Source organism: Epinephelus moara, chromosome 24 (assembly GCF_006386435.1).
Source record: "Epinephelus moara isolate mb chromosome 24, YSFRI_EMoa_1.0, whole genome shotgun sequence".
NCBI classification, from domain to species: Eukaryota; Metazoa; Chordata; class Actinopteri; order Perciformes; family Serranidae; genus Epinephelus; species Epinephelus moara.
The window spans coordinates 14,573,121-14,587,308 of record NC_065529.1 but is presented as its reverse complement, the minus strand read 5'-3'; the positions used below and the strand labels follow the sequence as shown (position 1 = coordinate 14,587,308).

The 14,188-nt window shown below is 41.8% G+C and overlaps 1 protein-coding gene across 2 annotated transcripts in view; it reads right to left on the bottom strand.

The window, feature by feature from the left end:
* dip2bb (disco-interacting protein 2 homolog Bb) overlaps positions 1 to 14,188 on the bottom strand; it is a 54,429-nt gene that overhangs the window by 10,861 nt on the left and 29,380 nt on the right. Inside the window, exons 7-27 of one of the 2 annotated variants that reach the window (XM_050037945.1) lie at positions 14,171 to 14,188; positions 13,616 to 13,735; positions 12,080 to 12,277; positions 11,731 to 11,822; positions 11,145 to 11,255; positions 10,920 to 11,043; positions 10,518 to 10,627; positions 9,491 to 9,593; positions 9,320 to 9,384; positions 9,107 to 9,200; positions 8,308 to 8,427; positions 8,096 to 8,210; positions 7,578 to 7,717; positions 5,798 to 5,934; positions 5,607 to 5,687; positions 5,334 to 5,461; positions 5,003 to 5,117; positions 3,263 to 3,464; positions 2,614 to 2,726; positions 714 to 794; positions 476 to 599 (exon numbers count right to left, since the gene is read on the bottom strand). In XM_050037945.1, the coding sequence (XP_049893902.1) occupies positions 476 to 599; positions 714 to 794; positions 2,614 to 2,726; positions 3,263 to 3,464; positions 5,003 to 5,117; positions 5,334 to 5,461; positions 5,607 to 5,687; positions 5,798 to 5,934; positions 7,578 to 7,717; positions 8,096 to 8,210; positions 8,308 to 8,427; positions 9,107 to 9,200; positions 9,320 to 9,384; positions 9,491 to 9,593; positions 10,518 to 10,627; positions 10,920 to 11,043; positions 11,145 to 11,255; positions 11,731 to 11,822; positions 12,080 to 12,277; positions 13,616 to 13,735; positions 14,171 to 14,188 (2,391 nt within the window). The remainder of the gene's footprint in view (positions 1 to 475; positions 600 to 713; positions 795 to 2,613; positions 2,727 to 3,262; positions 3,465 to 5,002; positions 5,118 to 5,333; positions 5,462 to 5,606; positions 5,688 to 5,797; positions 5,935 to 7,577; positions 7,718 to 8,095; positions 8,211 to 8,307; positions 8,428 to 9,106; positions 9,201 to 9,319; positions 9,385 to 9,490; positions 9,594 to 10,517; positions 10,628 to 10,919; positions 11,044 to 11,144; positions 11,256 to 11,730; positions 11,823 to 12,079; positions 12,278 to 13,615; positions 13,736 to 14,170) is intronic. The other variant, XM_050037947.1, reaches the window with a different exon arrangement.

The window sequence follows — 14,188 nt, the reverse complement described above, 5'->3', positions numbered from 1 at the left end:
TGTTTTAAAGGGTTAGTTTGGATTCACCAAAGTCACACAATAACACAAACTAAAATTGCTGTTTTGATAATGAAGGCTGGGTTTGAAGAGAGCATAGATAAGTTTCACTTTCAGCTCAGTTTCCCGTTAGAAAGGACTGTCTGTTTGAGAAGTAGTGAGCCTACAGTTGGATAAATGAGACTTGAATAATACTGCACAAGTTGTGCGCGAGTTTGTAAACAGATGTTGTGATATAGTTTTGCTGGTTTTAAATGCTGTCAATTATGACTTCAGTTCATTAAAGTTTTTCAATGTTTTTGGATTTTTCGTTCACCAGAGGCATGCAAGGAAAACAAAGTTTGCTTCCTGAATTCAACGCAACACAGGGTAAATAATTGATATACAGTATAAATGGTCATTTCAGGGTTGAAGTATTCCTTTAATCTTAGTGGAAGTAAAACATAGACACAGACAGGAAGCCAGAGGCAGGACCCACCAGGAGGATAAAGCAGCACTACATTCTCTCCGGTGTTGATGCTGCCTTTCTCAGTAAGCGCTGCGGCTATCTTTTCTGCTCGCTTGTGAAGCTGGACGCAGGTCGCTGTACTCACTGTTACACCCTGAAGAACAGGAATAATGCACAGAGGAAGGAATAAAAGGTCACCAGAAACACAAGGAGTAATTCATATAGCACTATCATTGTGCATCACAGTCAAAGTATAAAAACTCCTTACCTTAGCATTAAGGAGAACAAAGAGGGTGTGGTCTGCATCTGTCTGTGCCCTCCATTGTAGAGCCTCTGTCAAATACTGATGCTGAAATAAAAAGAAAAAATAACTAGATTATTGTATATCTGAGGGTGTGCTTTAATAATCTTTATACATTACTACAAACACAACCATAGAGGGAGGAGTTTGTGCTGATGGAAGAACTTAATTTAATAGTTAAAAAAAATAATAAGGTGGTGCTCAGAGACTGCATATCTCAGTACACAGCTGACTAGCATAAATGATCTCATGCCAACGTGCAAACAATTTACACCACAGACTCTGAGCCAATCCTGCTCTTAGAATAATGAGCAGTAATTTAGGGTGTGAAAGGTTTGCAGTAAAACAAGGGAAAGCTACAGAAGGTACTCATCTTGTAACACAGATAAAAAAAAATGAGCATGCACATTTTTGCTTGTGTCACATTTTAACACAAACGCACATAATAAAAACCACAATACAATATAGATTAGAGCATGACAGGAGGGGAAGACGCCAGAAGAGGGGGCTGTAATTCTTACCATCACAGTGGGCCACATACAGAGCTACATCCAGAGAGGGACGAGAGCAGAAGGAGAGAAGAGTCCAGGTTTTTTTTTTTTACATCTTTAAGACTGAGTTGTGGCTGAGCCTGGGCCATTGCTACACCGGCAGTGGAAAGGCTTGAAACTAGAGGTCGACCAATTTATCAATTTGGCTGATTAGTCGGCACCCATAGGACGTTTTACAAACTACTGTTATTGGTGGGACTTAGTGGCCAATGGCTTTACAGCCTCCACCACTCATGCGGGAGCTGAAGAGGGGAGGGTTGTGTTAAATCAAGCAAAAAGGTGCTTGATCAGTGGGTATAGCTCCAGAGAGAAGGTAGTTCCCTACTGCTGTGGGACTGTATCTATGGGTGCAGTCCACAGGGGCGTTTTTAGATGTGAGGGGTTGTGCCACTACCCAGCATTGGACACTTGATGGGTGTGCCACTAGACATGTGGGCTGGCTGTTTCTGGATTTCAAACCAGACCAACAGGGTGGCTTGTTGGCATCTTTGTCTAATAATATGAATATTGTTCACCAAAATGTGTCTCTGTAAACGGTCAAGAAATACGCCGTGCAGTTGCCGATTCTGTCTGTGTATTTCAGATCCAAAACAGTTTGTTTCAGAGTTTATCAGGAGTTCCCAGAGGTGGCGAGTAGCGCCAAATGTCCATGATTTGCATAAAGTACCCAAGAGTTAACATAATGCAAATGAAGAGCAGACGCCCTGAATGCCCGGTGCAGCCGCTTCCTTGGGCAATGAGTAAGAAGCGTGGCCATGCCGGATCCTGGGGACACGTACCTTAAGTGTTTTGACTCTTCATTTTAACATGCATATAAATTTTCTGGCTGCACAGCTACAGCGGGTCCAACAATATAATACTGGAGCGAAAGTCTGTGAGGCCATGGCTGATTGAATGTTGGCACCAGTTTCAAAATAAAAGCCTTGTTTCAAACTAAAAACTAATAAAAATAAGAATCACTCCCATTTAGTTTGATTTGTTCCAGATTTATATATTTATTTAATTTTAGTTTTAATTAAGTCAAAGATTGTTCATATCTGACACTGCAAAATATTTTTCTGGCTGAACAATGGGCTTTCTCCTGTTCCAAACTACCATTTTTAAATCAGCCTTTCAAAAAACACTACTGGTCGACCTCTACTTCAAACCTGACTATGTGGCCATACAACACACTGGAAACTGTGCACAAGTTCCCGACTGATTCTGAGGGACATGCATGTGGCTCCTTTGAAAATCGAAGTGTGGTTAAACAGTTATCAGATACGGAGTTAAATGCTGGTTGAAAGTGGGAGTTACAGTGTTCATGGTCACACTACCTTCCGGACAAGATCCTGGTCTTCGATCATGCCGAGGTCCCTGCCTGCTGCCTGGGCAATCCTCTTCCCTGCCACCAGATTGCCCACCATCACGGACGCAGGACCTACACCAACTACAAGAGAAACAGAGTAAAAGAGAGACAGGGCAAGGTAAGACCAGAGGAAAACAGGAAGAGATAGGAGGGAGAAAATGCTTGTAATACAGTACATTTCACAATAATTTCATGTTTTACCCAAGAAAACCTTAATACCTGTCACCTTAATATTAATCCTGTTCAACATGAGTTTAATTCTTACTTAACTGCAAAGTAAACATCCTAAACTGCATGACTATTTTAGGAAACACAGATGTCACAGAACAAACAAAACTAATCCAATGTGAATACAGAGGATTCACGTGGCTGCATTCAAACATGCAGAATGCAAGAATTGCGTGACATTTGTCGAACGTTGCCACAGCCAGGGGGCCAGCACGGCAGAAACACTGCTTCCCTAAATTCAAACTCTGCTATGTGTGCATTATGTAACACTACTGACCGTGCTCTTATTTTACAAAACACTTTATAAGCCTGACTGACTCTCACATGCCGGACCAGCAACAATTTCTCTCATCGTTGGGGGATACTGCATGAGGATAAGCATCACCTACCGGGCTGCTTCTGGCGGGGCTTGGGCAGGTTGGTGACACACGTATGGGGACACATTAAGATGTTGCAGGGGTGCAGGTTGCCGTCTAAGAAGAACTGCTTGGTGTCAGAGATGTGGATGCCACCAAGGGGTGTTTTAGGTAAGGTGTTGGCCGGGACCAGAGCCAGGCAGTAGAGGCCCACCTGGTGGATGCTGTCGATGGCCTGCAGAGGAAACAACAGTAACAGTGAAGCTGCTTACGGATAACTTATTAGACAAAATACATTTTACAAAGACTATAGGTGACTAAAGGACATTGAGGGCAGAATAGTCATTTTGTCTCTGTATTACACACTGGATGATAGGTATTAATCACATATTTACTGGCACTAACAAGTTATTTACTGTACTTAAACATTTTGACTTGTTTTGCCTTTGTTAAAGAGGACCTTTAATGCTTTCTCTTATTTTCTGTCATAAATGTAATGTTACAGTTTTGGTTGATTATATTAAAAACATAGCCAGATCTAAATAATGTGGTAAACATATGTAAAAGTAATCCATATGAGTAAAATCTCAGGCCTCAGACCGTTCTGACTACTCTGTTTCCATTGTTTTTTCTACTTTTGAGACAAGCTGTCATGAGCTCCTGATGGATTTCTTTATATGGTCATCTGCCCCATGCACGCTACTGCAGTGTTTAGATTACATTACCTACGCTGCTACATGTAGCTACATGCTATCGCAGTACTTTTATGGGTACCAACCAAATTACATTGGTATTACCAAGTACCGATTCACATGAAATCTATTAGTGCCAAATTTTGGTACCCAAGAGCACATCTAGATGAGAATGCCGGGTTTAGACAAGAGGCAGCAGTGCCGTGAAGCACCCTAAAGCCCAGAAGCCAGCTACGGAGCTCCATGGCTGTTCCGTCAGTCCCTCTGTTGGTTTCCCAGTGAACCAAAACTATTGCTGCAGCACCAATCTGTCACAATAGTTTCAGTGATTGTTCTATTTTCTCTTCCTGTATTCTTTTAGTATACACACAGAAGTAGACAAAAGGACAGAAAGAGAGGATTACCTCTGTGTATGATTAGAAAAGAGCAGAGGAGCAGAAATGCTTTTTAATTCACTACATCACCTCTGCAGCTTGGTAAAAAATTACATTTTCTTCAAAAATGTACCACTGGGTACTAGTACCGAAATCCAGGTACTGGACCCAGTACTGTTATTGCTTCAAATGCTAACAGCACCCAACCCTAATGCTAACATCAGTGAAACATGTACTCTTGGTTGCTGATGTGGTTATCTGCTCCCCAATTCTGGATCACATTCCTGCGGGAATATTTCCAATTGTGAAGATTTTGGTTTAGAAGCTTTTACTAGAAAATTTTCACAGTAGAAAGTGCTGTTATACTCCATTGCAGTCATTCCCCTGCCTGCAATGATGGTGCAGAGATCGCAGAGATATGAAGACCTGGAAATACTGACCAATCAGAGCAGACTTGGCTTTGTGGCTTAAAGAGACAGGTGCTAAAACAGAGCGTTTCAGACAGAGTGAATACAGCGTGAATACAGGTGTTCACCCACAGACAGTATGAGGGAAATAAAGTTTTTTGAACAATAAAGCATGTAAACATGTTCTAGTTGAAACCCAATCTGATAATGAGCATAATAGGTCCCCTTTAACAACGGTGTTTTTGTAGAAAAGCTACTTCACAATAAAAGCATTTGAAAGGAGATGATGAGGTGATTAACCTGAAGCACTCGACTCATCCACTGGAAGCTGTCCTCTTCGCTGGCGTCTGGCCTCTGCTCTGCCACAATCACCACCCTCTCATCATAAAACACTGTGACTGAAAACACAGCGATCCTGACACACACAAATATTTTATGATTATAAAGAGGGTGTGGAAGTCAGACATCTACACACAATATTTACTGCACATCCAGTCACGGACTGTTTAAGATCTGCTATGCTGTTTTTGTACCACCAGATGTCAGTAGTGATAAATTAGGATTCCCACAGAGGAGCTCACCATCTTTCTACACACACTTTGCATGAAGAAGAATTTAGTGGTCTCCTCACCTCCCACGGTACACTGTCTTGACTGGCTCCACGGCAAGAGCGGTAGCTACCAGGTCGTCAGCGTTGTGCCTCCGCCCGCTCACCATCAGCAGACCCTCGATCTTCCCCACCACAAAGATCAGACTGCCCTGCAGGGAGCAGGAGGACACACAGCGGGGTCATTGTAGTGCAACCATACAGATCCATTCAAAAACAGACAGAGAGAGAAGGATGGCTGCCAGGACGTCTCGAGTTACCACAGATGTTGTGCTGTAATGAAACGGCTGCACTTACTGGGCCAACGAACCCCAGGAGTCCTGACCGCACAAATGGAATCTCTCCAATAGGAACTCCATTAGCATTGACCGGTATCACCTGAACACAACCACACAGACAGGACGTAAATATACCACAAAAGAAACTAATTAAATGTTGTTTGATTGTATCGGCACAGGCGGGCTGCGGGTGCGTTTCTTCTGTCATACCTCAAAGGTGTTTTTGGTGACTCCAGGCAGGCCGTAGTACATGTTGCCTCCAGCACGGGAGTTGATTATTATCTCGCCTATCTCATCTGTTTTACACAACTGAGGAGGACCGTCTGGCTTCACAATGCACATCAGAGCTGAAGACATACAAAGGGAACATTCAGACAACTAGACTTCATAAATTGAAGGAATTAAACAATGACACATTTCAGCCCACTTTTTTGAACACATGACTTTTTCCTTCTAAGTTAACATCTTGCTTTTCCTAGAAGCTTTTGGTTGCACAATAAAAAAAACTGGCATTCTTCCTCTAGCTATTGAGGTTGGCAAACTCTAGTATTCAGGAGGAGCATATATTGTCTGAGCTGTGTAACTTTAAAGAGGTGGAAAGTGAGTTCCATTTTCTTCTGTAATGTACAAACACACCAGGAGTATTTCCTTAAGCACTGTCACACAAGAGGGAGTGCTGTTGTACTGAATATCAGCGAGGCTGTGATGCCATCACTGAAGATAATGCCGAAGATAATCACTACCACTTCCAGAAATTCAAGAATAAGTCTTCTGGCTGTTGTTACTGCCTCATACAGCTAACTGCAGCTAACCTGTTAGCCTGTTGCCAAACAGTAACACAAAGCACCTTCACCCAGCAAGAGCCACCTCACTAGCATTATCTAAGCCTGCTTTTATCGTCGTCATCTGTATCAACGCTAACGTTTTTTCTGACAGTGACAGGAATAACAAAAACACTGTCGACATGTGCTCTTGGAACTTTATGCTGACCAGCTGGTCTAACAGAGCCAGCAGCTCTGAAGAAGTCGCCTCAAATTTCCAAATAGGTGTTGTTTGGATAAAGCGATCACATACTGGGAATCTCAATGGTTATTTTCTCGCTTCAAAAACCATTCGAGTGTTATAACAGCTTTTTTCTTAAAGCTAAAAAACAGCTTTTTGGCAAGTAAAGGATAAAAAAGCTGGTGACGCTGTGAGCTCAAAACCACACAATGTGGGAGTTCCTGAGTTTAGGCAAAGAACAAGTGTCAATATTTCAGAGTAATAAAATACTTTATCATCATCATAGAAATATTTACGTTAATCTTGAATATTTCACAAAGCATACCATCATTTTTCCTGCTACAAAACAAATGGTTTATGTCCATGTCAGTGTGAAATGAAAATCAAACTCAAAAGATTTGAATTTGCTTGAAATACTGCAAGTAATCCATCGCAGGAAGCGCTTAGGGTTTTTTTTTTTTTCCAAAGTTACCTCATCATCTCGTGTTAATGCATTTGAGAGTATTTACTTGTTGGTGTGTTGTGCTTGCGGTAGGATCCAACATCCAAGATTTGAGTGTAAGCTGCAACACATCACTCTTTCCCGTGTAAGAAACAATACATTTTGAATAAATCCTTTATATTATTTGCTTATTGGGCTTCAATTTTTCACATAACGTAACTCATGAATACTTTTTGTGGTAGTTCTTTCCACAAGCACCTATTTGTCATTTGTTATTTCAGCCAAGGAATTCAGTTTGTGTTTGGGTTTGACTTGTTTGTCTGTGTCAGCAGGAATATCGAAAAAATACTTGCCCAGTTTTCATGAAACTTGGTGGAAATGTGAAGCATGGGCCATGGAAGAGCCCATTAAATTTTGGAACATTGGCACAAATTATTTTTTGCTTTTGTTAACATTGTGAGACAGGCCATTTAGCCATGGCAGAGGTCTGTGCTCTCTGAGTGGCCTTCTAATTTTTGACTCATTCATCTTTCCTTCTCTCCTCACCTCCAGGCATGACATGCCCCACATCTTGTACAGTCAGGGCGGAGTTCTTGTCCTCTGTGTTGACTCTGATGACACCATGGCTCAGGCCGCCCATGGAAAGAATGGCACGGGCGGGGAGGGGTGCGCCCGGTACTCCCGGTCTACATGGGGGAGAGTTCGATCAAACATGAGCGTTTCCAGTCATCCCATCTGTTCTTACATTCAGCCATCTGCCCACCTACCCCTGTACACCACCACATACAACAGACTACGTCTTTATCCACTCTGTGAGACCAGTAAAAATGAAAACCTTGAGGGAAGCAGTGTGTCATGTTTTCTCTTTGTCTTTTATAAAGCATAATGTCCTTTCATGGGCCTTGGGTTGAAATGGATGGTGTGAGGGTGGGAAGAAGGAATAAATGGGAGAAAGGTGGGACTGGAGACTTAAAAGAAAGGGTCTTTGTCTGTGTTTGTCTCTTTCCTCTTACATAATGATAAAACAACTCAACACAAAAAGGAAATATGGGTCAGTGACATACCTGCGTATAGCTACTGTCATAGCCTCAGGGGAGGTGGCACAGGGACAGATGACCTCAGGTTTCAGCCCGTGGGACTGAAACACGTTCAGGAAGGCATCACAGGAGGACACCGACCCTTGACAGCGAGAGGAAGGGGATTCAGCATATTTCATCTAATTTGCGTCGTCTAAAATAACCTAGTTTCACAAGGCTGGGGTTTATGAAGTACTCACAGGGGTTAGCACCATCAGCAACAATCAGCATTCGTAATGAAGCCAGACTGGTGTCTCTCTGGTCCCGATGAGCCATCATGGCCCAGTGTAGATCACGGCACTTCACCAAAGCAATTCGAGCTGCATGGGAATAAGAGTGACATGTCATATCATGATAAAGGGGACTAATTATGCTTTTTCTTATTTTCTGTCATATATTATGTTACAATGATGGATGTTTATATTAAATGTGCACAAAGTTTCAAACAGCGTGAGAAATGAATGTAAAAGTAATCACTGTGAGCAAAGACCTCAGGCTTCACACTGTTCTAAATACTCCATCAGCTTATTATAAATTCCTTTATATGGTCATTTGCTCAAGGCACGCTACTGCAAGTGTTCACATTACATACGCTGCTACATGTAGCTACATGCTAACGTCAGTGAAACATGTAATCTTCATAATCTCTGTTAATTTTTTCCCGATTTCAGATAATACTCCATTGGAAGCTGCAATAAATTTGCAAAGACGCTGAGATACACCAACCAATCAGAGAAGACTGGGCTTTTTCGTGAGTTGGGTTTAAAGAGACAAGCGCTAAAACTGAGCCGTCTCAGACAGAGGGTGAATCGGGCGTTCTAGTACAGACAGTATGAGGAAAGTAAAGTGGTTTTTGACCATTAAACCATGTAAACATGATCTAGTAGAAACCAAAATACAAATATGAATCTGAAAATGTGCACATTAAGTCCCCTTTAAACATTTATTATATTATACTTTTATAATATGGTATTTCTCAAGCTGAGAGTGCAGTGATACCTTTGTGGATGTGGACCCTCTGTACCCAGGAGAGAGGACATGCCTTCATTACTGCATAGGGAACACTGATAGTGTGTATCCTGTTCATCACAGCCTGGAAACGAACAAAACCTGATTAAGCAGCTGAAACAGTATTTTTCCCCATCTCGACATTCTACTGAATTTTGTTCTTAAATTACAGAAAATGCAAAATAAAATCCCACACACACTTACCGTGAGAACTCCATGCCACAGGCCCATGTCCTTTTTAAAGTCAAGGACATTCACCAAAGTTTCCCCTTAAAGTGAAGAGAAAGACAAGAGCAACATCAGACTTATAACAACTGTGTCGATGAAGAAACCTTCAGGTGATGGATAATGATGACACTCGGCGTCCCAACTCACCTTCACAGTAGTTGCAGGCCTGTGTCAGTGCTTGACAGTGGGTCAACATGGCTACTTTAGACACAGCCACACCGACCACTGTGCCCTCTTTACTTGCCTTGTACTACACAGAGAGGGAACACAAGAGGAATGTGTTAATACAAACTGCAACACCCATTTCTTTTCATATTACATCAGGATGCAGGTCAGAATTTAAAGAAATAGTTCAACTCTAAATCAACATACATATTTATCCTCTGACCTGAAATGCTGTTTATCAAGATTGTTTTGGTGTGAGTTGTTGAGTGTTGGAGATAACTGTTGTAGAGATGTCTGCCTTCTCTCAAACATAATGGAACTACAGTAGATGGCACCCAGTATGTGGTGCTCAAAGCACCAAAAAAAAATACATTTCAAAAACTAAACATAACTCTTTTGAAAAAAAATATGACCTGGTTACTTAAGATAATCCACAGACCTTGTCGTGAGCAGTTTCATGTAGGAACTGTTTTCTTTTTACTGAACTACACCCACCAACTGTATCACCATGCAGAAGGAATCGTGCATGTGTGGCTGTTTCACCCAGCTCCACTGAGCTAACTAACATCACAGCTAAGACGAGGAGGACACTATTAATGTTTACATCTCATGCTGTAATGAGTACGAGGCTTTTGTCCATGAGTAGATGCACACTTCCTTTAGTGCAGTGAGATGATTGGTGGGTGTAGTTCAGTAGAAAGTATAGTTCCTACATGAAACTGCTCACAACAAGGTCTATGGATTATCTTGAGTAACCATGTTATGATTTCTGGACAGACATTGCTGTTGAGTTTTTTTTGGCATTTTGAGCACCACAATCTGACTGTCATCTAGTTCCATCATATTGGAGAGAAGGCAGACATCTCTACAGCTGATATCTCCAACACTCACACCAAAACAATCTAGACTGACAAACAGCACCTCAAGTAAGAGGAAAAATATGTATTTTTGATTTTGGGTTGAACAGATGAACGGTATCAGTGGACACACCAGTATGCAGCTCCGTTACCTCTATATATGCAGGGTCAGTGTTGGCGGTGGGGATGTGCGGCTGCCAGTCTTTGGAAGGCTTGGTCAGGTATTTTGAGTCCGTCACCACCCACTTGAGTCGAGGCCAACCTATCAGAGAAAGGCATCAGTAAAGTCAAGTAAAATCAAGGGGGCTTACATAATACTTCAGAATATATATGAAAAAGGGATGCATTTCAAACGTTACACAACCATTTTGAGAACACTGATGCCTGAAATTCATCGTCACTTCTTCATTAAAACTCAAAGTACAGTGTATCCCATGCAGTCTGAAGGTGACCTGAGATTTAGCTATTCTATGTTTCATGAAAGAGTTTTTTAAATCAGGATAAATTCCTAATAATTAAATAAAGTTCAATAATCTCAGAAAGAGCTCACTGACCTTTAAACTGCATAATTTCTCCAGTGGGTGTTTTGGGTAAACCCTTCAGACAGATCTCACTGGTCAGAGCCAAACCAACACCACAGCTACCGAGCAGAAACCCCACCTGGCTGATTCCTGCATCCTAAAAACACCACACAAACACAAAAACACATTTATAGTTAAACAGAAAATTTAAAAAAATCTGTATTTAAACAAAAAGGACATGTTGGATGGTTTTCTTACTTTGCGAGACAGCGGTACTTCAATAGGTACAGGTATGACTTCAGCCAGGAGGCAGCCGTAGAAGGCCACCCAGAACATACCAGGGTCACTGTTGGGGTACACCAGTGCCACCTACCAAGACATTAAAGTTTACATTCAGGGCCGTTTTATGTCTTTATGGATGGAAACTTGTTCTTAGTTATAAGTAACAAGTCTATAGCCATGCTCTCAGCTCTGTGAAACTGTACTAAAGCACAGATGTGCTTTGAGCCTAATGCTAACATCAGTAGAGTAATGTGCAAAATGAGGTATGTTCATGTGCAACTTTATGGCCAAAACACAGCAAATGTCAGGTGACACAGCAGGGGGCCTTCATTGCCGCTAGTTCTCTGAAGTCGGTTTGGTGTGTCTGGGCCTTTATCAAAACGTTTGCTGCCCCTAAAATTCTGTGACCTGCAGTATTAAACCACATTTATTACCACCAGTTACTACAGGTGTCCCCAAATCACCCAGGACTGAAATCTTTGAGATTGGCACTGTAAGGACTGCAGCACCTTGTTGCCTTTGTCATACATTTGTTGTGTGAATTGTGTGTCAGCTTTCTCACCCTGTCGCCAGGTTTGAGGATTTGCTCATTCTTTGTGCCCAGCTTGTTCAGGAGGGTGTACGCCAGCTTCACACTGCGACTCCACAGTTTCCCTAACAGACAGAAGGTGGAGCGGGGAGGAGGTTAGTTAGGAGGGCAGGTTATATGTCTTACCACTGCCAAGAAAAGCTCATGTCACTGAGAAGACACATCTCTTTATTATCTAATGAACTCTTGAACTCCAAACAGGAACTCCTTAGAAAAATCTCTCAACATAGAAAAGTACCTTTCAGCTGTATGTTACGCTACTGATTAGACACTATAAACACACTTCCAGGCTTTCAGTATATCACACAGTTTTGGGTCTCACCATAAGTTAGTGTATAGAGCGGTTTGCCGGTGATGTCAAGGGCAGTGAGGGCGGGGCTCTTCCCCTGAGTGGCCCCCCAACGGGCTAATGCTGCCTGCAAGGCTGGGGGCCAGTTACTGACCACGCCCAAAGGCTCCCCTTTCACCGGGATGATCTGACGGCCCTCTGGTTTGGGTGTGTTGGGGTCCTGCTGGGGCACTATGAGGGACAACAGAACAATTCCAGGTCAACTATTTAATCCTCAAGTCCTCAGATCCCAACAAACTGTACCAATAAGTCTGGTAAACATCAATAATTTTATTTCAAATTGTAAATTGGATCCCAAGTCACCAAATATGGTTGCTGTTCTAATAAGGCAAACCTTTTCACATTGTGACTGACTGCTTTATCAATAATTAATAAGTCATTTACTAATGCTTTGAGAACAGTTAGAATCATTAATAAGATCACATTTTGAAAAATGCCTTTGACTGGGCAGACTTCAGTCTACTTACCTGGACCAGATCCATTTATTAACAACTTGCTAACATTCACAGCTGCAGCCGTAAGTATTGATTAGTAACTAACCTACATTTATAACTGGTTTAATACCAAAAGGCAAGTATAAACACTAGTCAAACCCATTTTTCCCAAAGTGGTACCCAAAAAAGTTGCACTTATTAGTGGCTTATGATTGATCTATAAAGCATATGTAAATTACTTATCAATAAAGCCATTAGTTACAATACAATACAGTCATTCAAACTCAGATTCTAATACTGTTCATCATGTAGCACAGTTTTGAAAAAACAACAAAACAATCTTCAAAGCCACTTAAAGGTGCAATGTGTACGTTATGCCCAGCATTTAACTTTAAAACATTCCAAAATTAACTATCATCGTCAACAGAACGTGAAGAAGTAACAGCTTTGATGTTTGTCAGACGTCCATGTATCACTAATATGTTTTGCAGAGATATGTACTTAAATTAGCACGCTAACAAGCTAGCCCCAGCCCGTCCCATCTTGTTTTACCACTGTAGCGTCCAGTCTGCCCTCAGTCCAACATGAGAGGATGAAGAAGTAGAGCTGTCCCAAGGGCTTGTCAGCAGGGATGGGCAATCGGACAAAAATTTCGGCTACTGGCGACTGGCTGAGTACATCACCAGCTGCTTATTTTTGGGTGATATTTGTCATTTCATTTTGCTAATTGAGTGGTCTGCCTCCAAAGAACAACTGAGAGCCACTGCTCAGTGGGCAGCAAGAGTTGACAAGGCAATTAAGCTAGTCTTAGTTCAGCGAAAGAGAGAAATTGAATTTAGATGGGGTATTTTTCTGTTTATTAAGGAAAATAGGGGTTGAAATATTTCCTTTCTTGTGAGTTTATTATGTTTATTTATGTGACTAAAAAAGCTAAGAGAGTATACTAGCTGGCAAGGAGATGGAATGCTGCTCCCTATTAGTTTGGAATATGTGACTAGGCGTTACACACTACACCTTTAAGTAGAAATTAAATTTAAAAAGTACTTTGGTTGAAGTGTTTCATGAAGGCGCATACCTTCTACGATCTCCTCTGAGTCGTCAGTGAAGAACTCGCTGAGCGGGGGCCTCTTGGGCCTCTTCAGGGTGTTGAGCAGCTGCTGAATCTTAGTGGACACTCTGCTGCTCACAGGAACTCCTACAGAGTTGATGAAGGGCAGGGAGAGGGCAGTGGCATGACAAACACACGGTGACACACACACAGTGGCTCGAACATCCAGTGACAAAACACTATGTCTAAACTTTTTACCATACCACAGTCTGCTGCTCGTCATTCCATAACACATGAGACTGCATTCTTTGGTCGACACAATTGATGATAAGATCTTTAAGTATCTTTTGGGAATGAAAAGCAGCACACGTAGGTGGCAACAACACAAGGAAAACACAGTGAGAACTGGGGTAAAGTTTTGTTTGGTTCAGGATCACACGTGAGGATTCATTCTGTGCGTGGATGTTGTTTTTGTGGCATTTACTTTTTTCTTTAACCATTCATTAAAAACAGGAGGGAGAGTAAGGGTACAACAGCAAACACAGAAGGCTACGGACATTATACATTAAGGAGTTTTCTTACTCTGGATATTACCTCTTC